The 20,732-nt window shown below is 39.2% G+C and overlaps 1 protein-coding gene across 1 annotated transcript in view; it reads left to right on the top strand.

Annotated features, from left to right (window-relative positions):
- DNAH5 (dynein axonemal heavy chain 5) overlaps positions 1-20,732 on the top strand; it is a 213,886-nt gene that overhangs the window by 20,423 nt on the left and 172,731 nt on the right. The window contains exons 12-18 of the mRNA XM_041731659.1: positions 1,262-1,369; positions 7,025-7,110; positions 7,896-8,217; positions 9,129-9,335; positions 14,948-15,119; positions 17,734-17,879; positions 20,104-20,269. Of these exons, the coding sequence (XP_041587593.1) occupies positions 1,262-1,369; positions 7,025-7,110; positions 7,896-8,217; positions 9,129-9,335; positions 14,948-15,119; positions 17,734-17,879; positions 20,104-20,269 (1,207 nt within the window). The remainder of the gene's footprint in view (positions 1-1,261; positions 1,370-7,024; positions 7,111-7,895; positions 8,218-9,128; positions 9,336-14,947; positions 15,120-17,733; positions 17,880-20,103; positions 20,270-20,732) is intronic.

Raw genomic sequence — 20,732 nt, 5'->3', positions numbered from 1 at the left:
ATGGAAGTTCTCTGAGGGCAGGGACATCTGCTCCATTTCTTTCTGTGTCTTCAGGGTTCACTAGCATATAATGGGTGTGCAATAAATATCTGTCAAGTAAATGATTTACTAGATCAAGTTTGATTAGTTGATTTAATGTCATTATTAATTAGTTTATTAACTTAATATTCTTAAGTGACCTTTGAATCCAATCATAGAGTTGAATTTTCCAAAGGCCCCAAATCTTTTTTTTGCCACATGAAGATGTAGGAATGCAGCTTTTCTGTGCCTCTTTTATAAATTGCACATAACATGATGGGTGGCATTATATGGATACAGTGTCTACATAGAACGAATTTTGTAGTTATACAGCACTAAATGTAATTAGTAAACTTGATTCTGGAAGTTATGCAGTTTACACAATTTTGTCTATTGAGAGATTTGAATTGATGTTTAAATGGAAATGACTTTGAAGAAGAGATGATGGAAGGAGGCTCAACTTTCTTCATAAAAATTATATGCCTGTGTCAACAATGTGGGCACCTGAGTTTGAGAATGGCTTAGTACTGGTTAAGAATGATCATAGAGCATGATAACTCATTATTCTGAGCAAACAAAACGTAGGATAATAGTATTCTCAAGGAGACGAATTGCCTGATTTGTACTTTTTAGTTATAAATTGTGGCTTTGCAGGGTGGGAGGAAGCAGTTAATTCTGGAGATTCTTGAAATGGCAGATTGTGGTTTGATGTTTTATTTAAGACATGCAAGGCCTGGAAGATAGTTTTTTATCTCCAGATATTACAACTATTTTCTTCCCAGGCTGTTTGGGTTCTGTTAGTGTTATTTATTTTCTGAGAAGACTCAAACTTTTCAATGAAAAATGTTCTAGTAAATTCTACTCTAGGCTTTTATATATATATATATATATATATATATATATATATATATATATATACACATATATATACATATATATATCTGATGTCATTAGTAAAAAATTCTAGAGAAAATATTCTACTTTTCAGATTTGGTTTTATTTTACATTTTTCTTTAGGAATATGTAAAACCTCATGAAAATGCTTTCTAAATGATTTGTCTGAATGCAGTAGGCAACATTATATTGCCTCTGATAAACATTAAGCAATGTGAATAATTAAATAGGGCTCCTTTTAAGTTGATTTTTGGGGAATGATTATACAGGTTTTACTTTTAAAGATCATATTTAATAAAGTAATGCAAGAATATTTAAATATTGTCTTACATCTTTCATAACATTTTAGAGTATGGTTGCCACCATAAAGAAAAAGGAATATAATTTCTTAGACCAGCGGAAAATGGATTTTGACCAGGATTATGAAGAGTTTTGCAAGCAGACTTGTGACCTTCATGTAAGTCATATAATAAAATGCCTGTTGACAGTTGTGTGTTTATTTTTTCCATTCTGTATAATGCTGCTAATCATTAACCATTCAGAAGGGAGAGGCATCTTCATCACAGAGGTGACCGATCATAACTGCAGCCTGCATTTTGTGATTTCACATAAATAATTGAAGGCTCTTTTTTATGGATTAAAGGGTCATAAATATAGCTTTGGATAATGATCTGTAATCACAGACTTCTGCATGTCTTCCATCTTAGTTCTTAGAAAATTAACTTTCATTTTCTTTTGAAATGTGGGGTTATTAGAATATAGAAATTTGCTCCCATTTGTTTGTTACTTTATTTATTAAAAGATTTTATTTATTTATTCATGAGAGACACAGAGAGAGAGGCAGAGACACAGGCAGAGACATAAGCAGGCTCCACGCAGGGAGCCCAATGTGGGACTCAATCCTAGGATGGACCCTGGGATCATGCCTTGAGCGGAAGGCAGACAGACACTCAACCACTGAGCCACCCAGGTGGCCCATTGTTACTTTATACCAACTGTCTGGCAGATTGCAAAGGCAGGGTTGCAGCTCACCTTAGAAACAGTGGTATCAGGACCCATTCAGCACTCGGGCCCTTCTTGGTCTGTAGGCTCTCTTTTCTTTCTGCCCTAGTCCCCCACCCCCACTCACTGCAGACCAGACATCTTGACTTCCAGTCCATTGGGCAATGAGTGGCCATTAGCAACTTCTGAGAACGTATATTAGGACTAACTTCAGCTTCAAATCCATAAGGAAAGGGTTGGGTTGGCTAGTTAGTGGAGTGTCTAGCCCTGGGCCTGTGACATGTGGGTTATGTGGTGGGGTTGGGACCTCTGTTGTGGGGATGTTGGGGATGTTTGTCATTAAGAGGAGGAGAATCAGGGAGAGTAAGGGAGGGAATGACCTCATAAGTGTGTACTGTAGTTCATATGCAGACTTTTTCATCCTATGCCCTTCTGATTATAAAAGGAAAATGACCATTTTGTTACTTCTTTTCCAAAATATTTGATTTGAAGTCAATTTCTATACTTTAAGGATAAAGAGCTCTGAGGGAGTGAGTTCAGTGATAAAAGAAATCACAATAAAATTAGCTCATTCTGTATGTTACTATCCTAAGCACTTTATGGGTATTAACCACTTAATAATCACAATCATTTTGTAAAGTGGGTGCTGTTATTGCCCTCTTTTGCAGAGGAAGAAAAAGGCACAGAGAGGTTACATGACTTGCCCAAAGTCACAGGGATAACAATTGGTAGAGTCAGGATTAAATACAGGCAGACTGGCCCTAGGATTCAAGTTTTTAACTATTATGCTAGGAGACATGTTTCAGTTGATGGGAAAGTGTAGTGCCTATGATAATTTATGCAGTGACTTTTTTGGGGGGTGATTCAGACATAAGGATGGTGGATCTTGATCTCTTTTTGGAAACTGATGGGCAGTGGTAGTCCTGATTCTCTGCTCCCTCTGTGTTTCCCAGAAGCTCCAGGTCACATGGTACTTTAGTAGCTTGTGTGTGGGATAGAGGTAGATGGGGAACACCTTTATGCTGAGTGTTATAAATACAGAAATAAATCATCTAGATTTGCCCTCAGAGCTCACAGTCAGAGATAGACATGTGATATGATTAAAATACAAATACATACATGTTAGAATAATGAGTACATCATTTAAAAAAAAGGAAAAGTAGTGGCTAAAATGACCAACTATAACAGTATAATATTCTGATCTTATGCCTGGAAGTGAGGATTCAAAGATAAAGGGACATATTCCAAAGAAGTCCTAAGGAAACTTACAGGGAGGACAGGCCTGTAATACAGGGCATAATTGCAGGAGCCCATGAGGGTACGATGTGAGCCTAGGAGAACAACCCTACCTTCTGCTTGGCTGGGGTTAGCAAAGGCTTCAGAGAGGAGGCTACACCTGTTGCTATAACAACATGTTGTCGAAGTACATGGATGGGGGATGTAAGAGGAATGGGGAGACCTTGTCAAGACTGTGCCCACTTTGGAGGGTGACAGAACATGAGAGACTCCTAACTCTGAGAAACGAACAAGGGATGGGGGAAAGGGAAGTGTGTGGGGGGTTGGGGTGACTGGGTGATGGGCACTGAGGGGGGCACTTGACGGGATGAGCACTGGGTGTTATGTTATATGTTGACAAATTGAACTCCAATAAAAAAAAAACTGTGCCCACTTTGTATAATACCAAGAATATAATTTTATAAATGCCCTTCAGTCTGATTTTAAAGCATTAGTTGTAGATACTTACCCTATTTGCACTAATCTTTTTTTTTTTCTAATTCAACAGTATTGTTTATCTCGTCTTACACCTCAAACATGGTCTACTTGTCTCTGGTTGGAAGATTGCTTTTTCTTTGACTTCTTTGTCCCTTTCAACATTCTCTCTCTCTCTCTCTTTAGATTTTATTTATTTATTTATTTATTTATTTATTTATTTATTTATTGAGAGAGAGAGAGAGAGAGAGAATGTGAAGTGGGGTAGAGGGAGAGGGAGAGAGAGAAGCAGCCTGAGCAGGAAGCCAGATGTGCAGCTTAATCCCCAGATCTGGAAATCACGACTTGAGCTGAAGGCAGACACTTACCTGATTGAGCCACCCAGACGCCCCCTCCCTTTTTAAAAAAAGGATTTATTCATTTATTTTAGAGAGAAAGAGTGCACACACAAGTGTTAGGGAGGGGCAGAGGGAAAGGAAGAGAGAGAAGCATACTCCCCATTGAACATGGAGTCCAATGCAGGGCTCAATCTCACGACCCTGAGATCATGCCCTGTGCTGAAATCAAGGGTTGGCTGCTTAACTGACTGAGCCACCTAGGCGCCTTTCTTTTTAAAAATTCTTATTTTTAAGTAATCTCTACACCCAGTGCAGGGCTTGAACTCACAACTCTGAGATCAAAAATCACATACTCTACCGATTGAGCCAGCCAAGCGCCCATCCATTCTCTTTCTTTATCCAGCCCCTTTCTCCTTTAAATTACTTACCTACTCTCATGAATTCAGTCCTTGTTTCTATAAAATCAGGGGGGAAATACTGACCTCTCCACACCTCTTGTTGGAGTTGGGAGTTGGAGTGATGAACCTTGGAGAGAAGGGAGGGCGGGGACCAGTAACTGTGGTGTCTTCAAGATAAGGACTGGAGGGCATGGAGAGATGGTGGTACATGAGTGCCTTGGATCAAGGTTGTGTCCAGTGCTCAGAGCCTGGATCCTATCCAGGGTGAGTTTGTGCTAGTGCTCACTGGTCCAAGAGAGGGAATGCCTTGGAACCAGGGGAGCAGTGGAAGTCTAGAAGCATACTGATTCCAGCATGCAGAGTGAGGCAGTATTTAGTAAAGGACAAGTTGTTGAGATGCCAAGCTGAGATAAGAAAAAATTGAGTAGAACTTGAGAGCCCAGGACTAATAAGAGGACTAGTATGAAGATTCCATGGCCAGACTCTACAAGACTATAACAATGGCCCAAGGAAGGGAAAAGAAGATGAATATAAGTTCTTAGATGTTCATACAGAGTTTAGCACAGGCCTTTGTGCTAAAGGGTAGAAAAGCCACAGGGTAGAAAAGCAAGGAAAACCTCGTACAGGTATTAGGGCTCAGTAAAGTTGCTACTGTTTGAAGTTTGAGGAAGGGAATATAAGCATTGCAAAGCATTGTTGTCTAGTTGTGCATGGTTTATACAAGTTTCTTCTTGTTGTTGTTCACATACTGACAACATTTGAGTGTTTATTTAGGTAGGCCAGCCATACTGTTCTTCAGTGCGGGACAGTTTTTCAATCCTAGCATGTGGTCTTTGCAGAAGAAGTAACATCTGTCTATCTATCTATCTATCTATCTATCTATCTATCTATCTATCTATCTGTCTATGTGACCCATAACAGGGTCTCTGTTTTTAATCTATCTTATAAATTATATATATAGTATATAAAGAGTATTCATATATAGTTGTAGTGGGAATAATGACAAGTATTGAGAACAAGAATACGTTGCCGTAAGTGTAGTGATCCTTCAACTTTGAGGTTTTGCTGAGTGGGGCAGAGAGCATTCCTATTTGCCCCCAGGTAGCAGTGTCTCTTCAAGTATTGAGTGTTTCCAGTGTGTCCTGGATATTTCCAACTGGTTGTCTTGTCAAACTACTTGTGTACAATCAAGCTGATCTTGGTATTATTCTTACTGCATGTGCAACTGGCTTCCCAGTTCTATCACAATGTAAGCTAATGACCCCTTTAATTGTAGAGGCTCAAAACTTTGGTCTGGTAAAATTGAGAAAAAAAGGACTGATTGGAACTTTATCTTGAATATAAGACAGAAAATAATGAAATAATTTTTATGTCTTTGATTAACTCAATTTAGATTTTAGTGACAACTGTACCAAATCTCACAGTGAACAAAGAATAAATCACATGCTTTATTTTTTGGTGTAATTTTTTTTGAGGGGGCAGATTTGTACAATAGTGTAAGATATGTAAGGTTTGCAGGAACCATAATGAAGATCATTTTGGAAAGTAGATTTGACAGCTTTATGAAAGATATTTCTTAAAATTTTGATATTTAAGTTATTCCTTTTGAAATTCTCAGGAGTTATTTACTAATTTATTTTTCTGTAGTGGTCTTACAGCCATGGGCTCTGGACATGTTTCTGTAGAGTGGCTTTGCATTCCTCCTGCTGGGACCCCAGTGGTTTTGCCATTCCAGACTAGCTGTTATCTTAATTTCTTAGGTTAGACCCTCTCATCTCATGTGTAGTCTAAACTCAGACCGCTCATGTAGGTGTGGCACAGACATAGGATTTCATTTGCTTTAGGGCAGGGGTCAGCAAACTATGCCCAAAGGCCAAATCCTGCCCTGCCTCTTTGTTTATAGCTTATCTATGGCTGCCTCTGCACATAGTGGTGAATGAGTAGTTGTGAAAGATAGCTGCTCCACAAAGCTGAAAATAGTTGCTGCATGGACCTTTACAGGGGAAGTGTGGGATCACGATTGAGGCAGCCTGTTTCATCCCTTCATGTCTCTAGGCAGGTGGCAAGCCCTACTGCTGCTTTCCCCATCTTGCGGACATAATCACTGCTTGGACTGGGCTGCATTTCAAGGGCAATGGCTCTCTGCAAATACTCTGTTGAGAGTATTAGGACCTCACAGCTTCTCTGCCCACATTGTGATAAAACCCCAGTGCTAACCCCCTGGCCCTTTATCTGACCCAAACCCATGGAGCCTGCCAAGGTGCCAACTCCTGTGACTACTCTGGCTTTCAAGTCCCTCTTTCTTCTGGCTTCTGGGCATTTATATTTCAAGCTTGGGTGAATATTAAATTTTCTGTTATATTTTCTGTTATATTGTATGTGTTCATAGAGAATGGGGGGCTCTTTTGTCTTGCTGCTCAATAGGACTTCTTCCTCAATAATATTATAATAGTTTATGGTGACAGCTGTTGTGACTACACTTATGTGCTGAGCACTGAGTAATGTGTAGTATTGTCAAATCAATGTGTTGTACCTGAAACTAAGTGACATTGTATGTCAATTATACTTTGATAAAAAAAAAATGTATACCCTAAAAATTTTTTAAGAATGGGACTTTTCTCAATCTGAATTCATTGTTTACAATTAGACTTCATTCTATTTTAGAATGAGTTGCAGAAGTTCATGGATGTTACATTTGAAAGGATTCAAAACACAAATCAAGCTCTAAGGATGTTAAAGAAATTTGAAAGGTAAAAATTTGAAACAAATTCTGTTCTAGCTTCTAAAACTGGGGTCATATGAACATAGTTTAGCTTATTTTATTATTGTTAATTATTTTTTCATATTCTAATGGAAAGAAAATCCTTTCTTGTAATTCTGCGTAACAGGGTCTCTGTTTTTAAGTTTTTCAGATGATTAGGCGTTTGTTTCATTGCCTGTTAGCTTTGAAGTACCTTGTGACTACCTATCATAATATTACTTAATGTTTAAGTAATTTGAAAAAATTCATACCAGGTTAATGATTTTGCCTAGATTTTAAGGATTGATACTATTTTTTAAAAAAAAAATAAGTTCAATGGCCAACATGGGGCTTGAACTCATGACCCTGATATCAAGAGTTGCATACTCTACTGACTGAGAGCCAGCCAGGCACCACGATACTATTTTTTAAAACCACTTTATTGAGGTACAGTGGATGGATTGATACTATTTTGTTTTTTTAAAAATGCCAAATATCTCATTCTTTCCATTACCATATTTTTAAAAAAGATTTTATTTATTTAAGAGAGAGAGAGAGAGAGAGAGATTGAGAGGTAGGGGAGGAACAGAGGGAGAGGGACAAGCAGACTCCATGCTGAGCATGGAGCCTGATCATGACCTGAGCCAAAACCAAGAGTCAGTCAGATACTTAACCAACCAACTGAGCCACCCAGGCTCCCCTCCATTACTCTATGTTTTAAAATAAATCTTAATAAAGGAGCTTGCTAGATATCTTCTCATTAATTCAAACCATTCACTTTTTTTAAAAAATCAGATTGAATATACCTAATCTTGGTATCGATGACAAATATCGGCATATTCTTGCAAACTATGGGGCTGACATTGATATGATCTCCAAGCTGTATACAAAGCAGAAATGCGATCCTCCTTTGGCTCGAGATCAGCCTCCCATTGCCGGGAAGATTCTGTGGGCTCGTCAGCTCTTCCACAGGATTCAGCAACCAATGCAGCTTTTCCAGCAGCACCCAACTGTGCTACAGACGGCTGAAGCCAAGCCTGTGATTCGCAGTTACAACAGGGTGGCCAAAGTCCTCCTGGAGTTTGAGGTTCTCTACCACAGGGCGTGGCTTGAACAAGTGAGTCTCTCCATATGTGCTCTTCAAAAATGTCTTCATTGTCAACTCAGTGGGAAACCCTCTGCTAGCATTAGACAGTTTTATTCCTGTAGAAAGTTGGATTTGTGGGTATTTCATAGGACAGGTTTGGTTGAATATAGGTAACCAGTCAAAGAATATAATATATTCATGAAGAAAAATGATTAATTTAAAAAAATTATAAGCCAGTTAACAGAAACTCATTTTTGTTTAATTTACAGACTCCCAAGGGAGAAAGAAGATCCAGTTTATTGATTCTTTTACCTCATTGATTAGGATTTCTGTCTTTTTTCTATCCATTAAGTTCTGTAATGTGTCAGTAAATACTAGTATGTCTCTGTTAAACAATTTTTCTTTGGTTATACTATGTTCATCAAATTGTACTTCATACCCTACCAATGCTTGTATCTTTTTATAGATTGGCAGGAAGTATTTTGGAGGATAAAATTCAGCCATACAGGGCCTCTAAAATGAAATCTCATTTTCCTGGTTCAGCTTTTGGTGCCTGAGCCAATAACAGAGATGTCTCCATACTGGTATTCATTGTTTTTCTAAATAACTGAAAACTGAGTTTAATAGATTTTATGAAACTTTTATTAGGAAAAATAATGGAGTAGGCATGAAGGTTTTGGAGAGCTAAATGGCTTTTGAGAAGCCACCACTATTGCAGTGTCCCCGTATCTGTCAGGTGTGAGTCACAACTGCATTGCATCACTGCTGAGACCCTGAAGGCCGTTTTCTGAAAATGATCTTAGAAGAAGAGTGTTGTCTTTAATTTGAAAAGCTCAAATCCTCAAATACTTCCTGATTGTCATTCCCAGAAATGACTGAACTAGATACCCTACGGAGGCATTGAATTTTCTACTAGTAAAAATGTTGATCTCTTCACACAGATTGAAGAAATTCACATAGGACTTGAGGCATCTTTATTGGTGAAGTCTCCATGCATGGGGGAATTGTTTGTAAACTTTGATCCTCAGATATTAACCTTATTTAGAGAAACAGAGTGCATGTCACAGATGGGGCTAGAAGTTTCACCATTTGCAGCTGCCCTGTTCCAGAAACGGGATGTATACAAAAAGAACTTCAGTAACGTGAAGGTATGGTCCTTTAATTTTCCCCTTTTCTGGCTAGCCCCAGTTTGTATTAAAAAAATCTGGTGATATGTCACTGTTGAGGGGTAGCAAGTACCCAGAATGACTGGAGTGGAGATTGAGAAGGAATGAGACTGGAGGGTTGGCAAAAGCTAGGTCATCACTGATCTCGTAAACCTAGGAACAGGTTTGAATGCACCAGGAAGCCACTGTAGGAATTGGAGCAGGAGAAAAAGGCATGATTTTTTAAAAAAGATTTTATTTATTTATTCATGAGAGTCACAAAGAGAAGCAGAGACCTAGGCAGAAGGAGAAGCAAGCCCCTGGCGGGGAACCTAATCTAAGATTCGATCTCAGTACCTTGGGGTCATGACCTGAGCTGAAGGCAGACACTCAATCATTGAGCTACCCCAGGTGCCCTGGCATGATTTTTTTTTTTAATAATAAAAATTGTTCTTGCTGCTGGGTAGAGAATAGATTTTAGGGAGATCAGAGTGTCCGTGTGAAGGCTACGTGCAAGGTGTACTGGTTGAGGTTGGAGATAATGGTGGCTTGAAGTAGGATGGCAGCTAAGTAGTAGATCAGTGGATTAGAGGAGAATGTTAACAGGCAGGTTCTGAGGGAACTCAAGGATGATTTCTTTGTGTTTGATGTGAGTGACTCAAACTGAATTTTGGATTTACTAAAGTAGCACAATTGTGTATCACTCCATAGGTCATTTTCTGTCCACTTGCTCAGTAATATGCAGTGGCCCAGAATGAAAGTTCCATTTACAGACTGGATCTAGTATATTTTGGAGGACAGGATTGAATCAATAATTTCCATCTGAAGTGTAAGGTGACTTTTAGATATCTAAATGAAGGTGTTATCCATGAAAGAGTTAAGTGGAAAAGTCAAAGTGGAAGGCATAGATTTGAGAGTTCTAAAAATATAGTTGGTATTGAGGGGCACTTGGCTGGCTCAGTCAGAAGAATATGCAACTAGTTATTTATTTATTTATTTATTTATTTATTTATTTACAACTATTTTTAAAAAAAAATTATTTATTTCTTTGAGAGAGAGAGAGAGAGAGAGATAGAGAGATCATAAGAAGAGGAAGCTGCTGATGTTGAGAGAAAATCCCATTAAGCACAGGGCTGGATGCAGGACCAGAACCAGGACTCATGAGATCAGCACCTGACTCAAACCAGAAATTGGATGCTCAACTGACTAAGCCACTTAGGTGCCCCATGGTCATGCAATTCTTGATATTGGGATCATGAGTTTGAGCCCCACATTGGGTGTAGAGATTACTAAAACAAACAAAAGTGAAACATAGTTGGTATTTAAAGTAATTTTCCTTGGTGAGATCTCCAAGGAAGAGAATAAAGATAGAGTAGAGGGCCTAGGCTAAGCTCTGGGTTGCCCCAATATTAACAGGTCTGATAAAGGGGGACACGTATGCAAATAAAATTAATGATTGGTCATTGAGGTGGGAGGAAAGCTCAAGGAAATTGTTGTGTGGGAGAGAGTGATCACCAGTGACAAATGCAACTCGAAGGATGTGCAAGATGAGTGCAGAGATGCAGCCATGATATTTGACAACATGGAAACCATTGTTAACAATTTTATAGTGGCTAACTTCACAGGATAAGGCCAATAAAGCCATGCCTTTGCGTAATGCCTTACATTTTAACCATTTTCTTGTTCATTATTCCATGTGATTTTTTTCACAACCATGTTACGTAATGGGGATAGAATACTATTATATTATCTTATGACAAAACCATTGTTCAGAAAAGTTAAATGACTTAGCCAAGGTTTTATATCTAGTAAGTATCCGAAGTAGGACCTGAGCCCAGACTTGTAGTCTACTGTTTTCCACTCTTTTATGTTATATTAAAAAGCTAATGTTGCCAGTGGATTGACATTCCTCAAATGTAGACCCATCAAATACTGGTCAGCATGTTAGGATTTCTTTTTAGACTTTCTTGCCTATTAGGGAAACCATGTAGTCAATTTACATATTTGCAAAGAAAATAGTATTTTTACTAAGAAATAATATTTATCAGAATATAATTTTGTCCATAGATTTGTTATTTATTTATTATTTATTATTTCAGTTATCTGTTGCATGGTAACAACCAACCTCAAAATGTAGTGGCTTAGAACAACTATTTCTTATATCTCATGATTTTGTGGGTGTAGAGTTTAAGCAAGCCTTGGCTAGGTGATTCTTCTGTTCCTTGTGGTATTGACTAAAGTCATTTAGATTAGCTTGCAGATGTTGGTTCTGGAAGGTCCAAAGTGATTTCATTCTCTTGTCTGGGTCTTTGATAGGTATAGCCAGAAGTTTCACTCAGGTGGGATTAAAGACTAGAGCATCTATGTGTGGTCTTTCAGTATGGAGGCCTCAGGGTAGTAGAATTTATTATATGGGAATTCAGAGTTTAAGAGGGTACATTACAGTGAACACATAGGAAGTTGCATGGCTTTTAGGATAGCTTCATATGTCTTAGCATCACTTCTGTTGTAATCAATTGGTTTCCATAAGTCCACCCAGATTCAAGGAGAGAGGACATAGATCCTACACCATGGAGGAAGGCGGGTCAAAAAATGTTTTAAAACCACTGCAGTTATAAATGACAATTCAAGCAAGTAAATTGTCATCTGGTTGACATTTATTATATCTTGGAGGTTGAAAGAGTGAAAAAGGTCCCTACCCAACACGAGTAGCTGGTAACAGCAGATCTTTTGGCAGGTTTGGGGGACCATCTCCGATGTTCCAGAGTTACTGTGCTGAATATTTTTTAAAAGATTTTATTTATTTATTCATGAGAGACACAGAGAAAGGCAGAGGAAGAAGCAGACTCCTACAGGGAGCCCAATGCAGGACTCGATCCCAGGACCCTGGAATCACGACCTGAGTGAAAGGCAGATGCTCAACCACTGAGTCACCCAGACATCCCATGGTGCTGAATATTTAACAGAGCTCTTAGGCTTCCACAGACACACTAAAGTAGCTGAGAGACTGGTTTCTTCATCTTTTCCTTGGAATATAGTTCAAAAAGAAATGAGCCCGCATAGACTAATAGGAGTATAGATTCTATGTCCAATTTGATCTGGATATAAACCATTATCTGGATACCACTTCTGAGCCTCAGTTTCTTATCTATAAAATGAACAATATCTCATGGGGTTAATGGATTAAGGGGAGAAATAGAAGGCCTGCTGATTTGCTTCCCAGATAGAATAAGTGATGGACATTGAAAAAAGATAAGCTGTGGACAAATGCGTCAGCAAATGTGTAGGTAGCCGCTAATAGAACCACCCCAACATAGGCTTTCCTGAAGTGGCTTTCATGGAAATTGAAAGAATATAGAGAAATTATGGGAAAGTTTTTGTTATATGAAGAAAGGATTATGTGGTCCATTTGGGAAGTGTTGGGTTTAACAAAATTCACAGAAGTCTGTTGGGCTTCTTACTTCCTTCTTGCAGTTTTCTCAGAATCATTAATATTGATTGTGATTGTACAAGAGGGAAGATAGTGTATACAGTGTTTTCCAAACTTATCCGTCCAGGGATCATTTTTCCTATAGAATCTTTTAGGGCAGGGATCCCTTGGTGGCTCAGTGGTTTGGTGCTTGCCTTCGGCCCAGGGTGTGGTCCTGGAGTCCCGGGATCGAGTACCGCGTTGGGCTCCCTGCATGGAGCCTGCTTCTCCCTCTGCCTGTGTCCCTGCCTCTCTCCCTTTCTGTGTTTCTCATGAATAAATGAACAAAATCTTTATTTATTTTATTTATTTATTTATTTATTTTTTTTTACAAAATCTTTAAAAAAAATCTTTTAGGGCTAGTATTTCAGGGAGAACATTTGGGTAAACATTGATTTAATGACAAAGTAATATCAACATGCACATTACAAATACGGACCTAAAAACAATGGTCTTTGAGAAGCGTGTTAAAGTTACTTTCTTATAATTAATTATTGTTAATACTAACATTACCAAAAAAGGCTGGAAGTCTTATTTAAAATGGTAACATATGAACAAAATACTGACACAGTTCAATATTACACAACAAGTGAATTTCCATATAGGAGCAGAATCTATGAGTTTCTAATCACAAATGCTCCTGATAACAACTAATTAATATATTAGGGAAATATTGATTGATCATCTCCTACATACCAGGCACTGTTTCAGATGCATTGAACAAAGCAGACAAAATTCTTGTTTTTATAGAAACTCTTGTCCTTTTATTCTAGTTGGGTAAGACAGCAAATAATGAACATAGTTACATAGTCTATTAGAAAGTGATAGGCATGTGGAAAAAATAGAGCAGAACAAAGAGGATAGAGTGTGTTGGTGGTTTTGGTGACGGTTTATAAATTTAAATAGGCATTCAGAATAGGCCTAATTGAGAAGATGGCATTTGAGTAATTATTTGAAGGGGATGCAAGGGCCCTGAGGCTGGGGGCCAGTAAGGAAGGTAGTAGGGCAGGAGTAGGTAAGAGATGAGAAGAATGATTACAGATAAGATCAGAGAAGTAATGGGGACCAGCCTGGGTAGATCTTTGCGGACACACATAAGAAATTATAGCCCTACATGAGATGGTAATGCATGTGGTCATGTAAGCAGAAGAGTTAAATAATCTGATTTACATTTTGAAATGATCTTTGCTGCTAAATGAACATAGACTGTAGGAGGCACTAGTGGTAGCAGGGAGACAATGGTAGACCATTACAATAATTTAGAGGAAAGTCAGCAATGGTGGGAGCAGTGCATATGGTAAGTAGGTGAGATACAGATCTTTTGAATATGGAGCAAACAAGATATCCTGATGGATTACCTGTGGGTGCGCAAGACAGGAGCCACCACTGGATGGGATAGAGAATGCTGTGAGCAGGGAAGATTTTGGGGAAAAACAAACTTTCAGTTTTGGATATGCTGAATTTGAAATGTCTTTTATATATTCAGTTGGCAATAACTAAATAGACTTTCATCATATATGAATCTAGACTTTAGGAGTGGGATCTGGGCTGAGACGTGAATTTGGTTGTCTTTGGCATATGGGTGGTACCTAAAGCCATGACACTTAACATCAACGCTGGTTCCTGACTCCTTGTATGCTTTGGGTCTTACATCAAAGCTCAGCCTATGATTTCAGCAATAGGTTGAGGCAGACTTCTGGTGACCCCAGTACTTTGGGTGATGAGTATGTTCCACAGAAGGTGCCTGGAGGAGCAGGCTGTGCATGGTGCCAGTGTACAAAGTGGAATGAGTGAGCCTCAGGATGTATTGGCTAATGTATTGGTAACTTGGTTTAGAAAAGTCACTTGACCTTAGGATACTTCTCCCCTTTCAAACTGGGTAAAGGGTGAGAAGCTCCTACTCTAAGTTTTTTCTTTTCTTTAGCTGTTTTATATTGGATTAGGAATTTATACTTATGGAGATATTTCTCATCTGCTCTATTCTGGTTTTGTTTTGGCCACTTTACCTGCCAGGCTGCTATTGGAGCCCTACAGCTGGACTCTAAATAGAAGTCAAGCTTTTGGATAAAAAACAGATTTTTTTTTTTTAAAAACAGATATTAAAAGTACAATATTAATTGATCATTTAACCTCCATTTCATTGTAGATGATGCTGGCTGAGTATCAGAGAGTGAAGTCAAAAATGCCTCCCACCATTGAGCAGCTGATGGTTCCTCATTTGGCGAAAGTGGATGAAGCTCTCCAACCTGGCCTGGCTGCAATCACTTGGGCTTCACTGAACATTGAAACATACTTAAAAAATGCTTTTGCAAAGATCAGTAAGTCTGTCTGAATGGTTATTATTTCTCATTTTGAAAGGCTGAGTTCTTAATGTCTATTGTATAATTTCTTCTAGATACTGTGATATAAATAATGAAATGGGAGTGTTTTTCATAAGCTGTTCCCTAGGAAATTTTACCAAACTACATGAACTCATTCATTTCCTGGAAACTATACATACTCACTTTTTAATTTTGTCCCCAGAGATAACCTACATTTAAAAATTATACTTATTTTTGGACACTAGACTTTATATAAGATGGTCAGGGTAAAGTTGGAAAACTGATCCCAAAATTCTGAGTGAATTCTAATGTGGTAGAGATGCAAGCAGAAAGAGTGAGTTTAGAACCCAGTTCCCTTGCCTCTAAACCAATAGTCTTTCCAAAATACATCTCCCTGGGAACCAGAACAGGAGGAAAGAGGCTAACATTCTAGAAGGAGGTATTTATAAAAGGTATCAAAACTTCATAGTACGAGTTTTCACAACCAAATGAGGTGGCTACTAAGGTAGATTTTAGTACTCTTCTCCCTAGAGAATATTAGGATTGGAATGTTTACATTTGGAAGTTTTATTACTATGCTAGTTGGAGACAGGACCTAATTTCTAAAAAAGTTCTCTTTAGTTCTTTGATTCTCTTTTCTTTTTGTGATTTAAGTGACAGATTTGAGATTGATGTCAAACAATTGATGTCAGATTGAGAAGAGTCCCAAAATGACTCTTAGGGAGTTAAAAATTAAATTATCAGCTGAGATAGTTCCTTGTGGAGGCCTTGGGGGAGAATTCTTTCCGGCAACCAGAGTCCCCATACAATCTTTGGCTCATGGTCACTCTGTCCTCAAAGCCAGCAGCATAGTATTCTTAAATCTCTTTCTCTCTGTTTCTCTGCTTCCATGGGCACATTGTCTTCTAACTTTCCTGCCTCCCTCTTATAAAGACTCCTATGGCTACACTGGCCCCACCTAGTGTAGATAATTCCCACCTAGATAATTTAGGACAGTTACTACAACTCAAGATCCTTAACTTGATCATGCAAAGTCCCCTTTGCCATATCATGTAGCATTCACAGGGGAGTAAGACATGGACATCTTGGGGGGCGGGTAGATCACAGATGTCCTTCAGAAACTCTAAAGAATTATATTCAGCACGTATACGCACTAATGTATTGGCTCTCTTTTAGTAGGAAATAAGGTTACCAGGCAGAACTTTTAGGTATTTTGGTTTTAGCTCAGAAATGATTGAAAACCTTTAGGGCCTTATTCTTTAGAAAGCAAAGGTATGTATTTAAGGGAGTGTATAACATCTTTGATACATCATGAGTATATAGCATGGACTTCTCTGCATTCAATTTTAATTTCATTCCCCAGACAAAAGCAATAGCAGGAAAAAAAAAGAATTCACTTTATCTGTTGAAGCTGTATTATAGCTTAATATAGCTCCTTAGATGGAGCTTTATTAACCGTCATTCCTACTTTTGATGTAAAAGTGTTAATTTCCTCTAGAATTGACCTTTCTGTCTATGGAACTTAGTGTTCAATATTACTTTAGCACAACTTTAAAAAATGTACCTTATGATAGTAACTGTAAAAGAAAACTCGAGGGAATTTCACATCAATAATATCTGTTGGGGTGCCTGGCTGGCTCAGTTGGCAGAGCATGTGACTCTTTATCTCGAGGTTGTTGAGTTTGAGCCCCACATTGGGTATGGAGATTACTTAAAAATAAAATCTTAAAAAAGAATATCTGTTGAAGGGGCACCTGGGTAGCTCCGCTGGTTAGGCGTCTGCCTTCGGCTCAGGTCATGATCTTGGGGTTCTGGGATCGAGCTCTGCATCGGGCTCCCTGCTCAGCTGGAGTCTGCCTCTCCCTCTCCATCTGCCTCTCCCCCAGCTCATGCTCTCTCTTGCACTCTCTCTCTCTCTCATTCTCAAATAAATGAAAAAAAATCTTAAAAAAAGAATATCTGTTGAATACCTCCTGTGGAATAGGCACAGAGCTGTGTTGAAGAAGCAAGGATGACAAAGAGGAATTCCAGAAGGAGAAAAGACACATGACAAGTAGGCAGTATGGTACATGTGGTGTTGGAAGGATGCTCGGGGGTCAGTGCCAGTGAAGGAGGAGGAGGCCCCTGGAAATACGTGCAGATTCCCAGTAAGCCTCCTGCAGGAGCTGCATTCAAGCCAGCTCTTTAAGTCTGAGTCAGAGTGAGGCAGGTGGAGAGAGTCAGAGCTGGAAGTCAGTTAGAGGAAGGACAGTGTGTGCAAAAACCTAGTGAGAAATAGCAGTCTGGAGCGACTTTAATCCTGGTTTCACTACTGTAGTTTAGTTGTGTGCATTTTTAAAAAGAGATTTAGTTGAGAGAGAGAGAGAGAGAGAGAGAGAGAGAGAGCATGCATGAGAGCAGGGGGTGGGGAGGGGCAGTGGGGGAGGGTGAGAGAGAATCTCAAGCAGAGCCTGGAGGAGGCTTCAGCTCATGACCCTGAGATCACTACCTGAGCCAAAACCAAGAGTCGGAGGCTTAACCAACTGCGACCCAGGTGCTCCAGTCATGTGCATTTAAAAAAAAAAAAAACAAAATGCTTAATCTCTTTCATTCACTTTTATTTTTTCCAAAGAGGACCTGGAATTGCTGCTTGACAGAGTCAATGATCTGATGGAGTTCCGCATTGATGCTGTTCTGGAAGAAATGAGCAGCACGCCACTTTGCCAGCTGCCCCAGGAGGAGCCACTTACCTGCGCAGAGTTCCTTCAAATGACAAAGGTTATTAGGAAATGGATGCTTTTATTAATTTTTTTTGAGAGAGAGTGTAAGAGGTGGGGAGGAGCAGAGGGAGAGGGAGGCACCCTCTGCCTAAAATGACCCAAATTCCAGATACCCAGAAGGAAGACAGATATGCAGCTTTAACCGCACTGTTTGTGCAGGCGGTATAGACACAGTGAGCCAGTCTGACCAGCTGAGGAGCCTTGGGAACCTTCCCGACATCCAGGCCCCCAGACACCAGCCAGAGACCAACCTGGCAAGCAGAATAGCAGTCAGCCTGTCATTGTAACTCTTTCCTGCATATGGGGTAATCTTCAGTTTACATTAAATTACTATTAGGTAAACAAAATTAAATGTCTACATTTTAGAAATTCCAGTTTCTTCCTTTTCTCAGATTCATGAACTGTGTCTAGACCCCAATCTCCCCTAGTGCCCCTGCTCATTGGTCATGATTTTTTTTTTTCTGGGGGGAGGACATTGGGTCAGGGAGTTGGGTGATTCCATGTGTCATTTGCTTTGTGCTATAGGAATCAAGGTCATTAGCTGAGTATGTGGGAGAGGATGGTGTAAAGATTTGAGGACACAGGATTTGAGGATACAGCTGTTATGGGGCCTGGTAGAGGAACGTGACTATAGTCATGTAGAATAATTCCTGGGAGCATTAGGGGCCTGACTGAATTTGGGGACCACGGATTCCCAGTACAAGGCACCTGCATTGCCTTGACCTGTGCATGCAAGTGGAGAGGGTTGGTTACCTGGTTCATGTGGGTTGGGCTTCTCCTGGGTGGGGCAGTGGAAGGCTGAGAGAGTGATGGAAGTGAAGATTTTGACAAAAGAATGGTTGAAGTGAGAAGCCATGTTGTTAGGCAATGGTGTGTAGAGTGAGGGGATTTAAGATCCAGACTTTAAAAAATATTAGCGATCTCTTAGAGAACAAAGAGCTGGTTTCTATGGAATGAGATGAGCAAGCTTGGCAAATGTAGATCTTATGATTCTGTGTGATTTGCTGACCAATAATAAAAACAAATACTTTCTGAGTATTTACCAGTCACTATTCTAGTATTTTACATATGTTACCTTATGAAATACTCCCACAACATAGGTAGGTTTTACCATAATCACCACTTTTCAGATTGGGAAACAGAGATTTTCCAGAATCATGCAAAGCTAGGATTTGAACCCAGGGATTTTGGTGTCAGAATCTATACTTGTTACTGGATGGTGCTAACCCTATCCCATCCCTTACCCAGTCTCTGACCTGCCTTTTTTTCATAATTGTCTCAAGGCTAGGGATGGAGGTTGATAGTTAGGTGAAATTCTGAGTTGGGAGTGAAGTTCTTATTTTGTACTTTATTTGATGATAAAGGAGTTTAATAGTTTATTTCAGGACACATCAGAATGTTCCTATGTTAATTTTTATCAAAATGTCATGTGCCCTGGAGCAGTGGAGTAGAGGTCAAAATTATTGGTGATGAGGAAGTAAATGAGCCATGAAGCTGATGTTTGGAGTAGATGGTCCATGAGGACATTAGAAGAGTCTAAAAATGAGTAATTGTAGGAGTTGGAAAGGAACTGGAGACTGTGACCAACTAACAGAGTCTATTATTGCATGGGCTTATTGTCCAACTAAGTGGTAAATCACTGACTGTCTACATCATCTGTCTCTATCTAAACCTGTCTATCCATTCATCCATCCATCCATCCATCCATCCATCCATCCATCCATTCATCCATTATCTGTCTCTCTGTCTCTACAGAATCAATCACAGTGGCCCAATCATATTAGTTCATGTTTGTTAAATCTCATTCTTGAGAAACATAGAATCTCATGGGAGGGGAGAGGAATCTCTGAAATTAATTAGAGGCTGGATGTGGCTTGTTGCCAAAGGTGAGGAGAGAAGGAAGCCTAGCTAGGGCAGATTGATGTGAAATAAAGGACACTTCATGCAAAGAGAGGCTGCTAATAAACTTTTGGAGGTATTTCCCCCACTGTTTGAGAAGTTAAGTGTAATTTTGGTCTACCTGTGGGGTTCCAGTTGGTTTCCTATGTTTGATGCATTCTTTTATGGGATTCCTGCTCTGGGTTTGTGTGACTTGTGGGGCCAAACATCGTTGGAGGCTAAAATCCCATCTAGACACTGAATCTATGGCCTTATTACTGTTACTGATACGGTCTCAAGAGCTAGACATATGACACCCTGGTAATTTTTTTTTTTTTTGGTAGGACCTTTGTGTAAAGGGTGCTCAGATATTAAATTTTAAAAGCTCATTAGTGGAGGAAGCAGTGAATGAGCTAATAAATATGTTGCTGGATGGGGAAGTTCTATCCAAAGAAGAAAGTGACAAAGTATCTGATGCGAATAGGGCTGATTCAAAAACTGAAAGTTCAGGTAAGAGATGGGGTCATGGAAGGGTCTTATTTTTTTTAGGACATTACTGAAAACTAAAATTTCATTTTCTACATAGTGATTAATTTCACACTTCTGTAAACACTCTCCTAGGTTTATAAGGACATTTATAAATTCAAAATTATAATTCTGAGCATATTGCCATTCATCCTATTATTTTTAAAATTTTATTTAAATTCAATTTGCCAACATAGAATATAACACTGAGTGCTCATCACATTACATGCCCTCCTTAGTGCCCATTGCCCAGTCACCCCATTCCCCCACCCACCTTCTTTCCAGCAACCCTTTGTTTCTTTCCCAGAGTCAGGAGTCTCTCATGATTTGTCTTCCTCTCTAATTTTTCCCCACTCAGTTACCCCCCTTCCCTTATGGTCCCTTTTATTAGTTCTTATATTCCACATGTGAGTGAAACCAGATGATAATTGTCTTTCTGTAATTGACT

This window comes from Vulpes lagopus, chromosome 17 (genome assembly GCF_018345385.1).
Source record: "Vulpes lagopus strain Blue_001 chromosome 17, ASM1834538v1, whole genome shotgun sequence".
Classification (NCBI taxonomy): domain Eukaryota; kingdom Metazoa; phylum Chordata; class Mammalia; order Carnivora; family Canidae; genus Vulpes; species Vulpes lagopus.
Note: the sequence above shows the minus strand (reverse complement) of the source record. Positions and strands in the feature narration are given on the sequence as shown.